A 19,932-nucleotide genomic window follows, 5' to 3' on the forward strand; every position below is an offset into this window, starting at 1 on the left:
GGAGTCGGGGGTTGCACAGGTTTCATTCGCCACCCCCCTCTCACCACCCCTCAATTCACCTTACTGCTCCCCTGTTTTTTCGCCTGCACTTCCCTTAACCTTCTCTTCCTCTTCCCCTGTGTTTTTTTTTTTCGGCGGTGCGACATTAATATGTAGATGCATTAAGTACATTATCCGGGGTTACAACCTCCGGGATAACGAGAGCGAGAGCAACAAGATCCGGGGAAGCGTACGCAGCCAGCATCCAGAATTTACTGGTGGCAACAAGGTAGAAGAGACAATGGCACTGTGGTTCTTAAAAGTATGATAGAAAAATATGAACATAATACCTAAATATAATACCAATAAATATTTACAAATTCATGTTTTCAAACAATGAAAAATGTACATAAAAATTATTGTAAATTAAAAGAAAGAATTCAAAAATTAAAAAAGATTCTTCCCCTTTCTACAAAGATTTTTATTACATTTTAGTTTTAATATTTTAAAAATTTGTTAATTAACTTGTATACAATTTTTAAATTTAAGCAACCAAACCGAAATAAACCTACCAATTTCAAAAACCATTTAAATTAAAGCAAATATCAAATGTAAAAAATGTAATGGCTAAAAAAGTCGACAAGCTTTAAGTCTCAATCCCAAGAAATCTCTTTTAAAGCCAGAAAAATCGCAGATGCAGCCCACTGTGCCCAGGGGCGTTCGCATGGGCGGGGGGTTCACGAAGGGGGCAAGGGAAATATTATGATTTATTTTTATTATAGCGGGTAAAGTGGTCTTTACAAGCATCAAACAGGGCCACGCCAATCGCCCACAGACGCGCCGAGTAAAAAGGCAGTTAGTTGGTTTAGCCCAAAAGGCAGGGGTGGCGAGTGGATGGGGGTGGCACAAGTTGTTAAATGGACGGGTGGATTTGCACTTGCCGTGCTGACTGTTATCTTCATTTTTGCTTTCAGTTATATTGCCTGGGAATTCCTGTGGGAGATGCCGGGTTCCCGGGATCAGGGATTCGGAACTCGGAACTCGAGACCCCCCCTAAAACAAATTGTGTGCCGGGCATGGGCACATAAAAACAAGCGGATCAAACAGGCGGGCAGGTGGAATGGAATGGAATGGCATCTCATGGTGGTTGCGACTTTTCCTTCCTTCTGTTTTTTTCATTTTCCTACACAGGAGCCGCAAATCGAAAAAGAGTGTTTCCCGGATTTCCACGTTGTTTTGACCGTAGCAAGGTTCATTGAAATTGCATTAATGTTACGTTTGGCTGATAGATAAACCCCCCCTGAACCTCAAGGGGAATATCAACCCTGCTTCTTTGTTTCGTGAATTGTGTAATGGAAATCTGCGTGTATAATCCGCCCTTCTGCTGATAAGATGGGCGGGATAAACTAGTTATGGCCATTAATACGATCAATTTGATGCTCACTTCGGTGTAAGTAAATAACAGTCTTATTGAAAAGCGGCAGAAGTAAAAAAAAGAAAACATATTTGGCGAGACCATCCATCCCTCGTTACAGTTGTAGCTGATAATTGTGAATTTTGGACTCGGCGGGCATCTACATATGCCATATATTACCGGGATTTTTAGGGGGAATTTTCAGGGGGGGTGAAAGTGACAAGGATTGTGGGTCAAGTGATGCGTTGATGTGCATTTTAAGCAGGTTAACCTGTTAACTGTCACAACCCTTTTTTTTGGGTAAACTTGAGTGGCAGGGGGTTCAACTTAGTTAGATCCGATTTTTCAAGGTGCCCGTAAGTGTGGACAGATGTTGGCGACTACTTATGGGTCTTCACACTCGAAACAAAATATCAACGAAACTTTAAAGCTATGGCAATTTTGAACTGTATGCTTGGATTTAATAAAAAACTGAATTTGATCCATTTTGTTATAAAATATAATTAATGAAAACATTTATTTAAAACTTGTCCCTGTAATATAAATGTTTACCAAATGTTTAAAACCAGTATTACTTGTATTTATTTTTCATTTATTTAATATTGATTCAATCGTCATAAAATTGTAAATTGTTTTTTTGCGAAAAATGGGCAAAAAGAACTGATTTTTTTGGATGGAAAATCAGGATCTTAATTTTTTTAAAAGAATATTTTTTGCTCTTATTTTGCTGTAACTTGCACCAAAATTGTACCAAATCAATAAGACAAACTGTTTTAAACTGCTTACAACCTAATAAATGTATGCCCTTCACTTTTCGCGATAATTTAAAGAAATTTATATTTTGCCATTTTTTGCATTTTTTATAAGGGGTAACATCATAATTTTTTGCAAAAAATGGCAAAATTTAAAAATTTCCAGGTTTAAATGCAGATCGATTGGGGATTTTGTTACGATTTCAGCGAGGTATGACATTCGATATTTGCATAATTATTTCAATTTTTATGACCAAAATACTATATTTTTTTAGGATTTAGTAGTGCCTTGTTCCCCTAAACTGATGAATTTTAAAATGTACTACTTAATACAAGAAATTACTTTTTCAAAGAACTCTTTTGAGTATTTGAAAATCACTTTAGTTTTTCGTAAAGCTTTGTAAATTAAACCGATTATTTGGTTGTCAGTGGGAAGTCCATTCCGATTGTTTGAACTTTGAACTCTTTTCGCTTCGTTTCGCTTTGTTGCGTTTCGCTTTTGTCCATTTATCGCCGGAACGGAACTCTGAGCCGATTGTAATCTGCAATTTGGCCAATCAGTCGATTAGGGCTAAAAGCTGTTTCCCCAGAAGTGGGCCATTAAAAATGCATGCGAATGCAGGGAGAAAGTGCAATTTGCAGTCGAAGTTGCGTGTAATTGTGCGGAACTATTAACTAGTGGCGGTGCCACCTGGCGTATGAGCGATGTCTGTGTCTCTTATTTTTCCTTTTCTTTTTCTTTACCTTTTACGCCCCCTTTTCCCGTTTTCCCCGTGTCTTCAATTGTCTCTCGGCCATAAAAAAGACGAACACATACAGGACCTAAATAATTGATGAAGAAAAGGAAACTAAATAAATAAATAAGGGAAACATCGTGGGGGAAAGTGGATTGTGGACTGAGGACGGGGGGGTCGGACGGTAAATTGTCACTGGATGACACAAAGCTTTCTGCACAGCGCAAATAATAAAATAAATAAATGAAAAACATGCTCGGCTTCTTTGCCAGACGACAGACATTGAACATTGAACTTTCACCTAAGCAGAGCAGAAAAAAAACAGCCGGCCACTAAATAAAGTTAATGCATTAATAATCATAATTTCCTCTATATTTGATGAGCTTGTTGTGGCTACGCTTTTTGTGGTTTCCCGAGGGTCAACATTAAATATGGTTACACATTTAATTAAGTCAATCAAGTCCGGCGATAGGTAAATGACAGCGTAATCGATAACCAGACATTGCGCCTCTGATGGCCAGACGATAAACAATGCAATAATCGATAATTGGGCAATTTGGGGGCCCGGAAAAGTAAGGAAAATGTCGTCAACTGTTTGTCTAATGCATTTTAACTACATTTTTCCCAGAGAAACGAGCCAAATGTAGAGTTCAATGCACGCTAAACTGCAGTTAAATTACTTATGTTTGATTTGCAATTGGACTTTGTAAAGTGAACTTAAGGCAAATGGCAATCAAGTTAGTAAATGTTGGTAAATATATCTTTATAAAGACCCTAAGTAGTCATTTTGTTTGCCTAAATTATTCTAGTTTAATTAGTTTAATATTGTAATAACTTTAAATACCTTTACAATACAATATCGAAATTATACGGAATTAATTTTACTTTTAAGGAAAAAGTATTAATTAAAATAAAACTGATTCCAAAATGTAATATAATATCTAATGATAAACTTTATTTATTTTCAAATCATTTATAATTATTTTTATTTAAGGGTTTAAAGAAATTAAATATTTTAAAAAAGTTATTTTTTCTAGCAGATTTTTAAAAATGTATCCCTTCTTTTTACACTGAAACGCTAATTTGAAATTAATTTGTGCAATAAATGCCAATCATAGCTACACCCAGAATATGTCCACATATTTTTGTTCGCCTTCGCCTGGGATGCCCCGAAGGTCCACCCTGGACGGGGCCACCCTAGTTAGCGGTAAGTTTTTTGTGAACAAAAGACAAATATTTGCTGTTGTCGCCTGTCGCCGCTGGGCCAACGACCAAAGTAAAATAGTTAAAGGAACCGGAAGTGGATGTGGAAATTGTGGAGTTTTTTGTTTTGTTTTTGGCTTGCGTGTGGAGTGACAATGGTGAGTTAACGATATTTACAGAAACAATATTGCCGACCGCAGGAGGAATAAGGAAAAAGGACAGGAAAAATCAAACAGGTGCACTAAATGAATTTCAATATGATAAACCACTTGTGGTTGAACTGCAGGCACATGAACAGGAACAGGAACACTACCCAGAAAATCCCCCGAATCCTGTCCAGTACTCCATATCCCTCGTATTCCTTTGGGCAAGCGATTCGTTTCGTTTCGTTCTCGTTTCGAGGGAAATTGAGCCATATGTTGCGAATACTAATGGACAGGATATGTACAATATACCCCGAGTGCCCCGGCCGGAAATATGTAAGTGTAATTTAAATTGAATTAAGTGAGCGAGGAGGGTTGAGTTGCGTTGGGTGGCCCGAAAAATATGGAATAACCAGATCGGAGCATAAGTTCGGACCGGAAAAATCTCTGATAAATGCCTGCAAAGTGGCCAGCTCATCTCCGAAAAAAACAGAAAAACAGGAAAGCATTTGGCACAGTTGGGCTGGAAATTGAAATTGATAATGGATATTTTGCCGCCGCCGCCTTAATTGTTACAAATGTTCTGACAACCTGACAACAATCCTTATCCCTCCTGGTTCTCCTGAACCAAAAACCCACCCCCTTTTCCTTGAGTTTTATGATGGATATGATTATTTTAATTAGCATTATATTTACTCTTGTTTACCCTTTTGCCGACGCCTTCTCGTTTTTATTGCGATTGCCATTGCCTCTCCACATAATTGGCTTTTCATATGCTAGCAAAACCAAAAACCGAAAACCAGTAGCGAATTGGGGCTGCTGGCTCGTAAATTAGTTTAATTTAATGAGTTTTGTAATGTTTGCTGTGCCTGTGCCTGTGGAAATAGCGCTGGGGGCCTTCTGTCTTCTGGCATAACGATTATGACACATGTTACCGGGACTTTCTGACAGCCCACCAACTCGCTCTCCATCTCCAAAGTTTCTCCTTTGGGGGGTAGAAGGGGTTTAGGAAGGGGGTTTTGAAGGGGTTTGTAAGGGGTTTGGGTTCAGGTGGTTATATATAGCTAGCAGAAGTTCGCAAACTCTAGCTGACAGAATTTCACCTTTTCGGGTTAATTTCTGAGTGAACAGCATATAAATTATCTACCGATATGCTATAACTTTGCAGCTATGAATGATGTCCTAAGAGTTCATTGCCTTCGGTTCATTTCAAAAATAGTTTAGCATGCAATCTAAGTATGCTTACGAACTACCTTTCAAAGTGTTCTACTCTATTTAGTCAGTTCCCAGCCAATATTTTATCAAATCACAACGTTCTTGGCAAAAGGGTAAGAAAAATAAATACAAATTTTGCTAAAAATAAACACTAAAGTTCACATATTTTGGACAGTTTTAAGTACGCAAAATTAAGGTGCTTTTCGGCAAACTAATCGCAATGCAATCCAATCGAGTTCATTACCTCCGAAAGGGTTATTCTTGGCCAAAACTGGGAAATCACAGTCGAATAGGTTGTTTTTTGAAAAAAGCTGCGCAGGCGAAAGGAATGGAAAACCAGACAAAAACGGAGACTAAGGGAAAACCAGCGATTAAGGTGAAACCTGAGGTGCCGCCAAAACCAAAGCGAAAGGCGAAATTGGCGATTGCTGAAAACCGAGATAATTTACCACCAGAGATCAAAGTTACAGATAATCCAATGGATTGGAAACCAGAGGTTTTTCCAAAAGTAGAGGTTAAAATAGTTCCAGGTGCTAAGTTCGAATCACTGCCACTCGGTAACCCACAAAACAATCCGGAGGTTAAGTCGCAGTCAAAAACAGAGGTTATTGAGGTTTTTAGACAGACAGAAGAGATGTTTTTTCCAAAACCAGGGAGTGCAACTGGAGCAATCCCAAAGATTATGCTAAAATGCAAGGCTACACTACGGGTTAAAAGAAAAGTCAAAGACAATGCCATTCCCAAAGCCCAAATAGCAGAGGTTAAAAGGCAGACTGGAGATGTTAATAACCTTAAGCAAAAGTTGTTATTTGAGCCCAAAGTTATAATAGAGTTAAAAAGGCCCTCTCAAAAGTTTGTTATTCCCAAAGCAGAGAATAAACCTAAATCAGCGGATATGTCAGTGATTTTAAGTCAGACTGATAAAGCTGATATTCCCATGCCAGAGAATAAGCCAAAAGCTGAATTGAACGAAGAGATGATATTTAAAACCCAGGTTATAACTCTTAACAAACCAGAGGTTATGTTGCAGCCTAAAGAGGTGGTTATCTCCAAGCCAGTGAGCAAATTCACACTAAAACCTGAACCAAATCAAGAAACTGGTATCCCAAAGTCAGAGAATAGGCCCAAATCAGAAGGTGAATTTAATGAGGAGATAATATTTAAGCCCCAGGTTATTCCAGACGTTATAATGGAGTCTGAAAAGGTTATTATGTCCAAGCCAGTGAGTAAATTTACACTACAAGCTGAAAAGACCCCAGAAAATAATATTTCGAAGCCAGAGAAAAGTCCTGAATCAGAAACTGAATTTAATGAAAGGATAATATTTAAACCCCAGGTTTTTCCAGAGGTTATAATGCACTCTGAAGAGGTTGTTATCTCCAATTCAGTGTGTAAGTCAAATCAAGAAGCTAAACCAAGTCAAGAAACTGATACCCCTAAGCTAGAAAAAATTAAATTTAATCAAGAATTATTACTTAAACCTCATTTTAGACCATATGCTATATTCTTAAGAAAATCAGAGCTTATAGTGCATTCTCCACCTAAGCAAGAAGCCGAACCAAACCCAGAGATGGTGCACATGTTGCAAACTAAAGGCAAATCAGGGGATGTACTTGAGCCACAGGTTAAAATCAAACCGGAGGTTAACCGTTTAGGTGCCGGTGATGAAGGAAAGTCGACTGACCAGCTGTTAGATTCGGTTAAGGATTGGCTAGATGAGTGCAAGGATCGCAAACCGGTGGTCCTCGAAGATTTCGACTTCTTTGCCGACGGGGATAGAGAGAAGACGATTGAGGAAATGCAAGAGGATTTAAGAAAGTACAAAGCCATTTCGGCACGCAATCATCAGCGAACCAGAGATTTGATCGATCGCGAATTCGGGGAGATCCGACACAACCTAGCGCTTATGAACCAGGCACAAGACAAAATGATCCAGCAATACGATCAGTGGTGGGATCTCCACACTCGCCAGGTTCTTAGCCGTAAATAAAAGATGAACTGTGTTTTCCGTATGCCAAAAATATTGGGGTTTTATTCTGGGTTTCCAATGGGTTTCCAGCTGTTCCCCACTGGGTTATTCCCACAATATCCTTTTTGGGGTCTCAATATTTGATGTGGGACTGCGGACTGATGGTTGTTGGGTGGGTCAGTTGCTCAACTTGTTTGCGGTTGCGGACACAATGTGTCCAGTCTCCCATCGAAGGGTTATGTCTAGAATGTCCTGAAATAATAATAAAAACACCTTTGCAAAGGGTTCTTGTTTTAAAAAAAAAAATACCAAAGGTTTTAAACAATTTAAGGAAGAAAAAGTCTAAAAGAAATTTTAAGCATAGAATTGGATATCTAATAAATCATATGTTGTACAGAATAACCTGAACTCTATAAAAAAAACGAACTATTAATTCATATTAGCTTTCTACTGATTTATTTTAAAATTTAAAAGTCCTGAAATAATAATAATAACACCTTGCTTGTTTAAGAAAGAAAAAGTTTATATAAATGGAAGTTGATATGAAATTTGATTTAATTTTTAAATTCAACTAAAAATATGCTTTAAATTTACCTTTGTTAACTTTTTAATGGAAAAATCATTGCGATTGCTGTATTTTGTTTCGGTTTCGGTAAGATATTCTCCTTCAATCGGTGGATGTTGCTATTGTTATTCGAGACTTTCTTTGATTTCTTGTCTTTATTAATAAGCGCTTTATGTATGTTAAACCCTCTTGCCGGAAAAGCCAATTTGTTAACAATCGAATCGTAGATCGTGTGCGGGAATGGAAGTATATATATTCTTAAGGGGTGTTTGAGGAGTTTCGGGAGTTCGAGAGTTCTCGAGAGTGTGGGTGATTGATAGAGTTGGCCGGCACCTGAGACCGAAATCGAAACTCTCCAGCGAGCCGAGTGTGTTTGCCGAAAATTAAGGACAGCACGCGCTGGCAATTGGGAATGGTTATGGGTTATGGGTTATGTGCTCTATGTGCCGGGTGCCTTATGCCTGGTATCTTTTTTTTTTGGGGTGTTGGGATGTGGATTATTTTGCCTACAGAGTATTGAAAGGCAGGGGGTCACAACCACATCAACCACCGCGGACGACGGCGCGTGGACAGGGCGCACTTTCGTCATGCTCGATTGTGCCGAAAACAAGTGGCAGTAAAGCAACATGAGCAACATGAGCAACACCAGGCTAAAGCAACTACAACTAGCTGGAGGCTCGAAAAAAAAATACAGAACAGAACAGGTTGCTTGTGTAATTTGATTACAATCAACTTCTAATAGAGCAGCACAACCACCACTTGGTTGTTCTTAACCCCCCTTGGAAAGTTCCTCGTAACGCCGCTCTCCCTGCTCCCGTTTCTAGTTTCGAGTTCGAGTTGAAGTACAATACAATTAACGACACGAATCATGATGTGCTTACCTGGCAAACGACCGTCACGTGGCACGTTCCCAGAAGGCTTACACGTCACAATTTTAATTTTATTAAAGAAACATTTCAAATTAACCGCACACACACACATATATATATATATAGGTAGACATGCGTGTGACCATCGAAAACGGAAATTGGAGTTCTCGGCTGTCCCAATGCGACAGTTCCGTTTTCCATTTCCCATTTCCCCTCGTTTATAACCCGCTTCATCAGGGAGTGACTTTCATAATTTGCAGCATTCTAGTCGATGGCTAATATCCCCCCTACACACACACACATACACACACGGAAAAGGGGCAACCGCAAAAGGGGGCGTGCTTTTTGGGTTCAATCAACCGTTGGATTTCCGGACTTCCGGTCGAAACATGGGATCCATATACTTATGCCTTGCTTTTGTCCCTCAGATCCTCTCAGTCTCAGCTGTCCTGACTACTCAAGTCGAGACGTCAAGGATTTGAGGCTACGGTAAGGTAACATTATGGGAAATATACCTAAAAGGGCTCCATTTAAGTTTTTTAATCGATTTTTTGAGTATTTTTAAGGGTTTTAAAATCTACCCAACACTTTTCGAGGTTTAAAAGTTATAATACCTGCTTTGATATTAACTATTGGGTCGTAAGCTACCCAAAACAGTACACCTCTTTGATTTTGCACCACTTTTGAACAAGTCACAGCAAAAAAAGGGTTTTAAAAAATCAAATTTTTACCAAAAATCAAAATCTTGATTTTCCACCCAAAAACTATAGTATTTTGGTCATAAAAATTGAAACAATAATCCAAATATAGAATGTCATACCTCGCTGAACTCGTAATGAAATCCCCAATCGATCTGCATTTAAATCTAGAAATTTTTAAATTTTGCCAATTTTTGCAAAAATAATGATGTAACCCCTTACCAAAAATATAAAAATTGGGTAAAATTTTTATTTTTTTAAATCAGACGGAAAGTTTACTGATGTTAATTACTAGGTTGTTAGCTGCTCAAAACAGTGCGCCTTTTTGATTTGGGACCATTTTTGCCCAAGTTACAGCAAAAAATCGATTAAGAAAAATTTCAAATTTGTTCCAAAAATCGAAATCCTGATTTTCCACCCCAAAAAATAATGGTATTTTGTTCGTAAAAACGGAAATAATAATCTAAATATGGAATGTCATACCTTGTTGGACTCGTAATAAAATCCCCAATCGATCTGCATTTAAACCTAAAAATTGTTAATTTTTGCCAATTTTCGCAAAAAATCATGATGTAACCCCTTATCAAAAAAGTGAAATTTGGGTCGAAAATTGATTTTTCCAAATCAGATAGAAAGTTTACTGATATTAATTATTAGGTTGTTAGCTGCTCAAAACAGTGCGCTTTTTTGATTTGGGACCATTTTTGCCCAAGTTACAGCAAAAAATCGATTTGGAAAAATTTTAAATTTGCACCAAAAATCAAAAGCCTGATTTTTCACCCAAAAAAGTATAGTATTTTGGTCATACAAATTGAAATAATAATCCGAATATAGAATGTCATACCTCGCTGAACTCGTTATAAAATCCCCAATCGATCTGCATTTAAATCTAGAAATTTTTAAATTTTGCCAATTTTCGCAAAAAATCATGATGTAACCCCTTATCAAAAAAGTGAAATTTGGGTCGAAAATTGATTTTTCCAAATCAGATAGAAAGTTTACTGATATTAATTATTAGGTTGTTAGCTGCTCAAAACAGTGCGCTTTTTTGATTTGGGACCATTTTTGCCCAAGTTACAGCAAAAAATCGATTTGGAAAAATTTTAAATTTGCACCAAAAATCAAAAGCCTGATTTTTCACCCAAAAAAGTATAGTATTTTGGTCATACAAATTGAAATAATAATCCGAATATAGAATGTCATACCTCGCTGAACTCGTTATAAAATCCCCAATCGATCTGCATTTAAATCTAGAAATTTTTAAATTTTGCCAATTTTCGCAAAAATAATGATGTAACCCCTTATCAAAAATATGAAAATTGGGTAAAATTTTTATTTTTTTAAATCAGACGGAAAGTTTACTGATGTTAATTACTAGGTTGTTAGCTGCTCAAAACAGTGCGCCTTTTTGATTTGGGACCATTTTTGCCCAAGTTACAGCAAAAAATCGATTAAGAAAAATTTCAAATTTGTTCCAAAAATCGAAATCCTGATTTTCCTCCCAAAAAAGTATAGTATTTTGTTCGTAAAAACGGAAATAATAATCTAAATATGGAATGTCATACCTCGTTAAACTCGTAATAAAATTCCAAATCAATCTGCATTTAAACCTTGAAATTTTTAATTTTTGCCAATTTTTGCAAAAAACAATGATGTAACCCCTTATCAAAAATATGAAAATTGGGTAAAATGTTTATTTTTTTAAATCAGACGGAAAGCTTACTGATGTTAATTACTAGGTTGTTAGCTGCTCAAAACAGTACTTCTTTTTGATTTTGGACAATTTTTGGCAAAGTTACCGCAAAAAAACACTTCTCAAAATCCTATTTTTACCAAAAACTCTGGTCCTGATTTTCCGCAGAAGAAAATCAATATTTTGGCCAAGCACCTAAGTACTATCTTAAAATAATAATTTTAAGAAATAGGTACAGTGGGTGATTGTTGTAGACAAATTGGCAGTCCCCCCAAACTATCGAAACTTCAAAAAATATCGAACTCGGACTCACCTGCAGTGGACGTTGCGGGGGCCCACTCATGGAGTGATGGTGGTACATGACGTCGTGCTTGATTTGGGAGGGCATTTGGCTATGTACATGCTGGGCTTGATGCTTCTGGATGTCGACGGCGGCCAGGGCCTCCGCTCTGCTGAGGATGCCGTCGTTGATGCCCGCGAAGATATCACCCTGTGAAGAGAGAGCAGAGATCGGAGATCGGGATGGTCAGTAGAACAGCTATTATGGGTACGATAGGTATGGTATAAGGTATACTGATTACGGGGTAATGGGTTGTTGCTAAAAAAAGGGATGCAGGGTTATACACATATATATAGATGGTCCGCAGGCAAGAACACAATCGAAACAATAGGGAATATACATATATATATAGAGAGAGAACAAATCACCCAAAACCAATTCGGAATTTTCGATGGCATTAGAGCTTGAACAATTATCGGTAGTTAATATCTAATAAGTGTCGAAAATATCGATAATTGTCAAGCTCTACTTGGCATACATATAGATATACTGAGAGATATACTTATATATAGGTCGGCGTTGGCGAGAGAGATCAAATATCGAATATCAAAAATGAATTTCAGAAAAGATAAATCAATCAAGAGTCGGTTTTATATTTTATTTTTGATTTTTATTGGTTTTATTGGTTTTCATAAACTTACATTCTGACGTGCTGACCACGAATTGCATAATAGGGAAGCATCTTCTAATAAACGACTCTGAAAAGACGGAACAAACATCGATAGAATTGTGTATAGATTGTTGGGCCACTGAAGCAAATATTTCTTAATTTTTGATTGTTGAAGGAGAGGAAAAGGAGATCCTAAAATTCCAGGACGAACCTTAAAGCCTTAAAAGCAGCTCCGTTCGTATTGATTTATTTCGGGCACCCCACTTCCCACTAGCTGGTTTTTAAATAAATAATATCAAAAGTTTTTCGGTTCCCGTTGCCCGCGCTTGTTCATCTTCATGTCGTCGCCGTCGTCGTCGTCGTCGCTTCGTCTTTATTATTCCAGTCTTATCGATTTTATATTTTATATATAGATATATGTATATATAAATTTATATATATACATGGTGAAAACTCCTTGTGTATACGAAACTCGCACGAATTTTTCAGTTAATCAATTATTTAGATGCGCACAAAACTTCAAAACGCCGCACGACGAAAACGAAAGACGACCAAGAAGGGGGTTAAGTGTGAATGAGACGGAGACGAAGCCCACATGGCCAAGAGGCATCACGTTTTGCGGCCCATTTTCAGGCGAAAGGCGTAATTCGAAGGCCCAGCAGATGCACTGACAAAAATAATGGGGTCATAGAAATTTTATTTGAAATAAAAAGAAAAAATATTAAATTGAATAACATTAAATAACAAAAATTAAAGAGGAATAATTCTGATCGAGTATCGTTGAAGAAACAAATTAATGAAAAAAAAGGATACGTGGTATTCAAAAAGTATGAAATTTGTTCTAAAGTATTTCTATTATATATCAAGCACATTTTAAGAGAATAACTAATTTTAAAATTACTATTGCGTGTTTAAAAACAAGCTTAAGAACTTTCAAGTGAATGGACTTTAATGGAATGTTTCTTTAAATGATGATGTAATATTTTATAGTATTTATTCCATCATTTAAATTTAAGTTTTGGAATATACATTAAATATTATACAACTTAACCCATTTAATAAAAAAATTTAAATATTATAATTTTATAATCTCTGTGTAGGCCTCGCATCTACCATCTTGCTCACTTGGCAGCAGGCTGTCTCTTTTTGTCGCTCGCAAAGGAGGACCGCAATAACCGGGCGGCCATTGTAGAAATCAAAATGTTGTGCATTCTTAATGACGTCTTGGCCCATTCGACCATTCGACCACTCGAATGCTTGGATATTTGACCATTCGACCACTCGACCATGTCCAAGCCCCCATTGTCGCATAAACGTGGTCGAGGGGGGTAAAGGGGTGGGCGTCTTTGGCAGGGGGCGTGACACGTGGTGGGCGTGGGTGTGCAAATAACCTGACAGCGACAGTTTGTTTGCACTTGCAGGGGGGGCTGGCAACCCCATCCCCCCAAAAAAAGGGGGCCGACTTGCTTGTCTTACCGGTGCGACAGTCTCCTTAATGTTTATGCCTCGCTTATGCGTGTATTCCAATTCAGGATGTCAAGAAAATTATAAAAATCCGAGACATAATCGAAACATAAAGATATAATATATATAACATAACATGTGTGAAAATATCTTTATTAAAAGCTCTAAAAACTCTACTTGGGTCTTTATAAGTTATTATTTTTGATAAACCTAATAGTAATTTTAAAAATCTAAATGACTTTTTCTCGTCCGCCCTTTAAATTTGAAGAACCCTTTAAACTCTGATTTCCCATACGATTACAAGGGTTAAAGCTTCGTCCATTGTCCATTTTCAGTGGCTAAAACAATTCATTTCTATTATAATTTGAATTAAAATATAGAACTACTGTTGTACAACTTTTTCCCATAATTTACCAATTTGAAATGGAAACTTGAAACTTTTCTAACTGTTATTTTGTTTGAAATTCTATATGCATCCATCCACTGCAGGACGAAGGACCAAAATTGGCAACAGTTTGTTGGCCAATAAATTTTGCACCGCAACGCAGCAGTAAATTAATTTATGAATTAATATGCGCAGTCATTCATCAAATTATGCAGCGCCAGGACTTCTGTCTCCCTCTCTCTCGCACTCTCTCTCGCTCTCTTTTTAGCCACGACCTAGGCCAGGATCCTAGCCATAAGAGAGGGAGAGGAAAGATGGCCAGGACTCTGTCTTGACCTGCTCGCACACACACACACATTCGCACTGCAGGTTGACACTTGCACATAAATTCTTTATTAGTGTGAAAAATTAATCAAGTGAACTGTTATTTTTTTCTCCTCTTCGTCCTTTTCGTCCTTCCCTTTCTGTCTCGCACTTTGTTTTTGTTTGTTTGTATCATTTTTCTCTCCACGTGAGTCTCGGCTTCCCTGTGTGTGTGCCTTATATATGTATGTGTATATAATTTGATTCTTTTTTGTTGTTTATTTTTGTGGGTATTTAATATTTATGATGTGTGTAAATAGATACGCATTGCTGAATGCTTAATTTTATCGATTGCGCTGCAAAACAAACCTCTGAATGCTGAATACTGGAGCAATTAAATTCGAGCGAAGGGAACACTTTAAATCGAAAACCCAGGATGTCATTTAAGTAGAGGGAAATATTCGAAAAGTTATAATAAGTACAACTGAAGGGAAAATAAATATTTTCGCTCCTAACACTCGTTGTGTTAAAAATATACTAGATAGATATTTATAAGAACGTTTTTAAAGGCTATGCTTTAGTTCCTTAAAAAAAACAAGCCTAAAATAATATAAATTATTTGATATTCAATGTATTTGTAATCTTGTGATGAAAATATAAATATGATTCTAATAAAGAACATTCTACTTATAAAAAGTTGTTCAAAGACTTTGTATACTAATAACATAATACCCATTGATTGACTAAATAGTTTTGCGCCCTTTTAAATCTTTCATTCAACAGAAACTGAGCTGCTAATCCGACGTTTTTCCATTCGAACGATTCCCTTATATTTATTTTTATTTTGTCAATAATTTGTCAATTGTTTTCCAGCTGGTTTCGTTTTATTGTCGCGGCCATTTAATGCAGTTTATGAATATTTAAATCAAATTAACGCCGCCGCCGCTGTCCGTTTAATGCGGCAGGCAAACAACTCAACTTAAATGACAATGGGCCCCGTTCGAAACCCTGCGAAACCCCGAAACGCCCGCCCCTGGAAAATGGCACTTCTATGGCTTTTGGTTTTTGGTTTCCCGCCTTCAACGAGTAATTTTCGGTCCAGGGAATCCGGCGACAAATTTCCATTTAATGGACTGCAAGGCGTTAAGTGTTTTTGTAACCAGCCAAAAAGCGTTTCGCTGCCGGTGTCCCACCCCCGGATTTCCCCCGCTTTTCCCTCGACTTTTCCCCCTCGACTTAATGCCCAGCCAAGGGTAGCATATAAATCCTATAAATCCGCCGCTTTGATCATTCAACTTGCTTCCATTCCAAAAAAAAGCCGAAAAGTGGCTAACGGCCAGCTGAAAAAGGGGGTGAGAGGGGTCAAAAGCTGATGCAAGGGGGGTGGGGGGTTGGGAGGATAGGATAAATCCGATAAGCAAATGTAGTTGTTGCCTCTTAAGGAAGAGAAGTACACTTGAAGTGATTTCCTCATTTTTTGTCTCCCTTTTTTTGGTTTTTTTCTTTAAAGTGCTTTTGTGTCGGATTAATTTAAGGACTTGCAGGCGGGGGGTTGGAAAATGAGACGAGGAAAATCCGTGGTCGGTGGGGTGGTTCACCTGTTCGGAATGGCAATCAGGTGTTTTTTCAACAATTTCCGAGTCTTTTTTTCGCCATTTGTTTATGCACATTTTCATGCCCTAGCAAAGGGTAGAATAACTTTCCCCCATAAATTACCCAGACACTTTGTTTTTATTGGTGTTTTTTAACTTTAATTGAATTTGAATAGCTGACTTTTTACATTTTTATGATTTCATTCAAATTTGCTTATTTTTTGTTTAAATTAAGCAATGAAAAAAAAGGAAAACAGCTATTTATAATTTTTTGATTAAACCATTTTAAGAAACTTAAGGATTTATGGGAAAAACTTGAATTTGTATTGCGTAAATAGGTGCCTAAGAAAAAAAGGAGGAGTGGTTTTAAAAACGTAAACAAACGATTGACTTAAGCTCTGGGTAGAAACAAAATATATAGTTTTTGGCAAAAATTTGGATTTTTTCATAGAAAATCATAATCTGGAATTTTGACACAAATATACATTTTTCTTATAATGTTCTTGCTATAACGTGGCCAAAAATACTCTCTAATCAAAGATCTGTACTGTTTTGAACAGCTAACAATCTGAATAATGAATTTTAGTAACTTTCCGGTAGATTTCGAAAAAATAAAATTTTTGCCAATTTTCACATTTTTGATAAGGGGTTACATCATGATTTTTTGCAAAAAATGACAAAAATTAAAAATTTTCAGGTTTAAATGCAGATTGATTGAGAATTTTCGTACGAGTTCAACGAGGTATGACATTCCATATTTGGATCATTATTTCAATTTTTATGACCAAAATACTATATTTTTTAGGGTGGATAATCAGGATTTTGATTTTTGGTACAAATTTGAAATTTTTCCTAATCGATTTTTTGCTGTAACTTGTAAAAAAAAGTGTTAGTAAAACAAAATAATTTTAAGATATGATTTTTTTTAATCATTAACATATTTCAAATAAACCCCATAAAATGGTCCCGCAAAAAAGTTTCCCTTTAACAATCAGCCATAGATAAACTATGGTTTTTATTTCGATTTTATTTGTCGAGTCATCGCACTAAAAATCCACTTAGATTCGCATTTATCACCTAGGGTATAAACATTTTCGTTCAGCCACCTCGTTTCTATATATTTTTTGCGACTTTGTTCTTCTGCCCTGGGCTTTTACATTTTTTATTTGTCTAGCTGGTCAGCAGCGCATACAAATAGTTGGTAAATAATTAATGCAAATGAATTTCAAATCACTTTTCAAGGTTACTCTGCACAACCCTTGAGTTTGGGTTTGGGTTAGGATTCGTTTAGTGGGCGATGGAAAGCAGCCCACAAAAAATCGGACAACTTTAGTGGCATTCACGACGTAATTAAGACGAATGTTTTGCCGGAAATTATGCGTTTCCATTTCCATTTGCATATCTGTTTCCTGTTTCCTTTTCGTTTTCTACCTGTAGTAATCCTGGCCAGCCGACTGGCATCAATAAAGCTGTCTGAGAACTGTCAGTAATAACCATTTAATGTCTGCCCATGTTCCCATTCAATTTTTAACTCCGAGCTCATAAAAGATTCAGCAGGACGTTGGCAAACTCCGAGACGCCTGCCAAATACTCCGAATTATTCGTTATTAATGCATTCAGACAGGAAAAACACGGTATCCCTAAGCTCTCCCTTTATATATATGGCAGAACTGGGTTGTAAGTCGGCTGCTTTTTGTATTCAGCCGCGGACTCATGAATGGAGCTCATATTTGCGGGTCACAGGAACAGGTCGCTTTGATAATGACAACTTTCCCCCTTTTGATATTGTAATTAACTTGGTCTTTAGGAGAAAAAAACAGTCATCATTATATGATTTTTTTTTAAGGCGGAAATATTTCTTATTATATTAATAAATTTATTAAAATTTAACTCAGAACTAGCAATGTATTCGAACAGTTAATAAAATTTTAAGCAGACACGTTTTTTTTTTTTTTGGGAAATTTATATTTATTATTTAGAAATATTTTATAAAAGATTTTTTTGCAGCATTTTTAGAGAATCAAGCGGATTATTCAATTGATTTTATGAATAGGGTGAACTGAGTATCGCCTTAAATTTGATGTTAAGGAATTAAGCAATCATTTCAGGCAATTAATATTGTAATGGAACGGTTTAGTTGGGACTTAAATGCGTTTTAAAAAAGATTTTCCCATACGAGGATAAATGGAGGCTATTATAGAAAGGCTTTAATAGATAAGGCAATTATCTAAACCTATTTTTTAATTTTCAGATATCTTTTTTTCTTTGATGATTTAACCTCATCTCGAAAACTGATACTCTCAAGAACAAGTTAATTAAATATAATAAATGTGTATAAGCAGACTAAGATTAAGATGACTTGAAGTTTTGTGATTGTCACCCCATTGCTAAATCCATTTGACTCGAATCAATGACTCGGGGAAATTGTGAAGAAAATGTGTACTAATGTGAAAATCATACCTCGAGAGAATCGCAAGATGACGAGATGTGAATCTGTAGAAGGAAGGATATTCCGTAGTATAATAACTGTCTTATAAGTGATAATTTACTACAGGTGCAAATGCGTTAATTGTACAAATATAGTAAGCCTAATTAGGTCCTCAAAAGCAGTGTCAAATATCAGAAATGCAATAAACAAATAAACTTAATCTCTTATAATATTTCGTAAGAAATAATGATGGCTGGTAGCAATATTTATTAAAATGATAGCTAGACGTCGGAAAATGAATTGAATCACTTTCTAAACACGACTTACAGCAAAATTTGAGAGGTTTAAAAAAAGGGATTTTATATACAATCCGACGTCTAATGATAATGTAATATTAATAGTAAGACCATGAAAATACGCATATTTTAAAGTGAAATTATTTTCTCTATGAATCATATCCTATCCCATAATATTAACCAAAGTCCTAAAATCTTTATTACGATACAAACGTATTCTTCATTACTTCTTTCTAAAGATTGATATAAAAATAGCTCGTGGGTTAAAAAAAACGTAAGAAGTAGATCGTATCAAAGGGATTCGAGACTCCATATATAAAAGTAGTATAAATGTTAATACCATGAAAATACGCTTATTTCAAAGTGAAATAATTTCCTTATAAAGCATACTATGCAGAGCACAGCTTCTTTATTATTATTATTAACATTATTCCCATACCATAGTATATAGTTAAATAGCAGGTGAAAAAACCGTAGGAACAAGATCCTATCAATGGGATTTCGGGGACTCCAGATTCCCCTTAAATATTTAGATTGGTCGTAGGGGGTTTTTTAAGACCCTCACTCGAATACTTACAGATGGATTTGGCATGCAGCGTCGCATTTGCTCCGAACTTCGATAGGAGGGACTGTAGCGTCCTGGAAAACAACTGGGCGCTGACATTTTCATTTTATCCGTCGTCGAGTACATCGACATTGTCATGCAGCCGCCGACGAAATCCTCCTCCAGCTTGAACGCCCTGGAGGCGTCGAAAGTGGTTGGCGAGTAAATTTTGAAGCACTTACTGGGACAGCTTTAGCGCGTGTCCTGCATGCAGGACATCAACAGATCAAATCGAATGCACTGGGCCCGCTCTATTGCGCCCTTCTCTTCTCTTTTCTTATTCTTATTTTTCCTTTTTTTCACTTTTCACTTTCGAATTTATTTTTGTATTTCCTCAAGCCGGTTAGTTTCTGATTTTTGAACGCGTTTTGGACAACAAACTGAGCAAAAAAAATCACAGTAAAAAAATGTTGACTTTTGCTAACTAACTTGGCCGCCGTCGGTTAATTGATTTGATTTTCTTTGGATTGTTGGGACTGCAATTGAATCGAGGAAAGCGCGCACTCGCCAAATGAAACGGTTAAACGGTTTGGCGTCGGCGATCGAACTGTTTACCGCTGCGTAGCTGTGGACCCGCGTTTCCCAACTACCGACGTCCGACTTCCTTGCAATCTGATCTAAACGTACCGCTCTACCGCTTCAACCGCTTGACCGCTGTACCGCCGCGCTATTCAAA

General features: G+C 36.8%; 2 protein-coding genes across 5 annotated transcripts in view; one reads left to right on the forward strand and one right to left on the reverse strand.

Annotated features, from left to right (window-relative positions):
* acj6 (abnormal chemosensory protein 6) overlaps positions 1-19,724 on the reverse strand; it is a 35,623-nt gene extending 15,899 nt beyond the window's left edge. For 2 of the 4 annotated variants that reach the window (XM_017136836.3, XM_017136835.3), the window contains exons 1-3: positions 19,230-19,724; positions 12,216-12,272; positions 11,548-11,724 (exon numbers count right to left, since the gene is read on the reverse strand). In XM_017136836.3, the coding sequence (XP_016992325.1) occupies positions 11,548-11,724; positions 12,216-12,272; positions 19,230-19,355 (360 nt within the window). In that variant the 5' untranslated portion in view covers positions 19,356-19,724. The remainder of the gene's footprint in view (positions 1-11,547; positions 11,725-12,215; positions 12,273-19,229) is intronic. The other 2 variants (XM_017136838.3, XM_017136837.3) reach the window with 1 other exon arrangement.
* LOC138913875 (uncharacterized) lies at positions 5,451-7,454 on the forward strand. The gene is made up of 2 exons (XM_070218981.1): positions 5,451-5,553; positions 5,616-7,454. Exon 2 carries the CDS (start codon positions 5,661-5,663, stop codon positions 7,428-7,430), a length of 1,770 nt encoding a protein of 589 aa, XP_070075082.1. The 5' UTR covers positions 5,451-5,553; positions 5,616-5,660; the 3' UTR covers positions 7,431-7,454.
* Positions 19,725-19,932: the final 208 nt, after the last annotated feature.

This window comes from Drosophila takahashii, chromosome X (genome assembly GCF_030179915.1).
Source record: "Drosophila takahashii strain IR98-3 E-12201 chromosome X, DtakHiC1v2, whole genome shotgun sequence".
Classification (NCBI taxonomy): domain Eukaryota; kingdom Metazoa; phylum Arthropoda; class Insecta; order Diptera; family Drosophilidae; genus Drosophila; species Drosophila takahashii.

Bases quoted from the DNA above. Each gene is read 5' to 3' on its own strand.
- LOC138913875 (XM_070218981.1), top strand. From the start codon at position 5,661: ATGCAATCCAATCGAGTTCATTACCTCCGAAAGGGTTATTCTTGGCCA.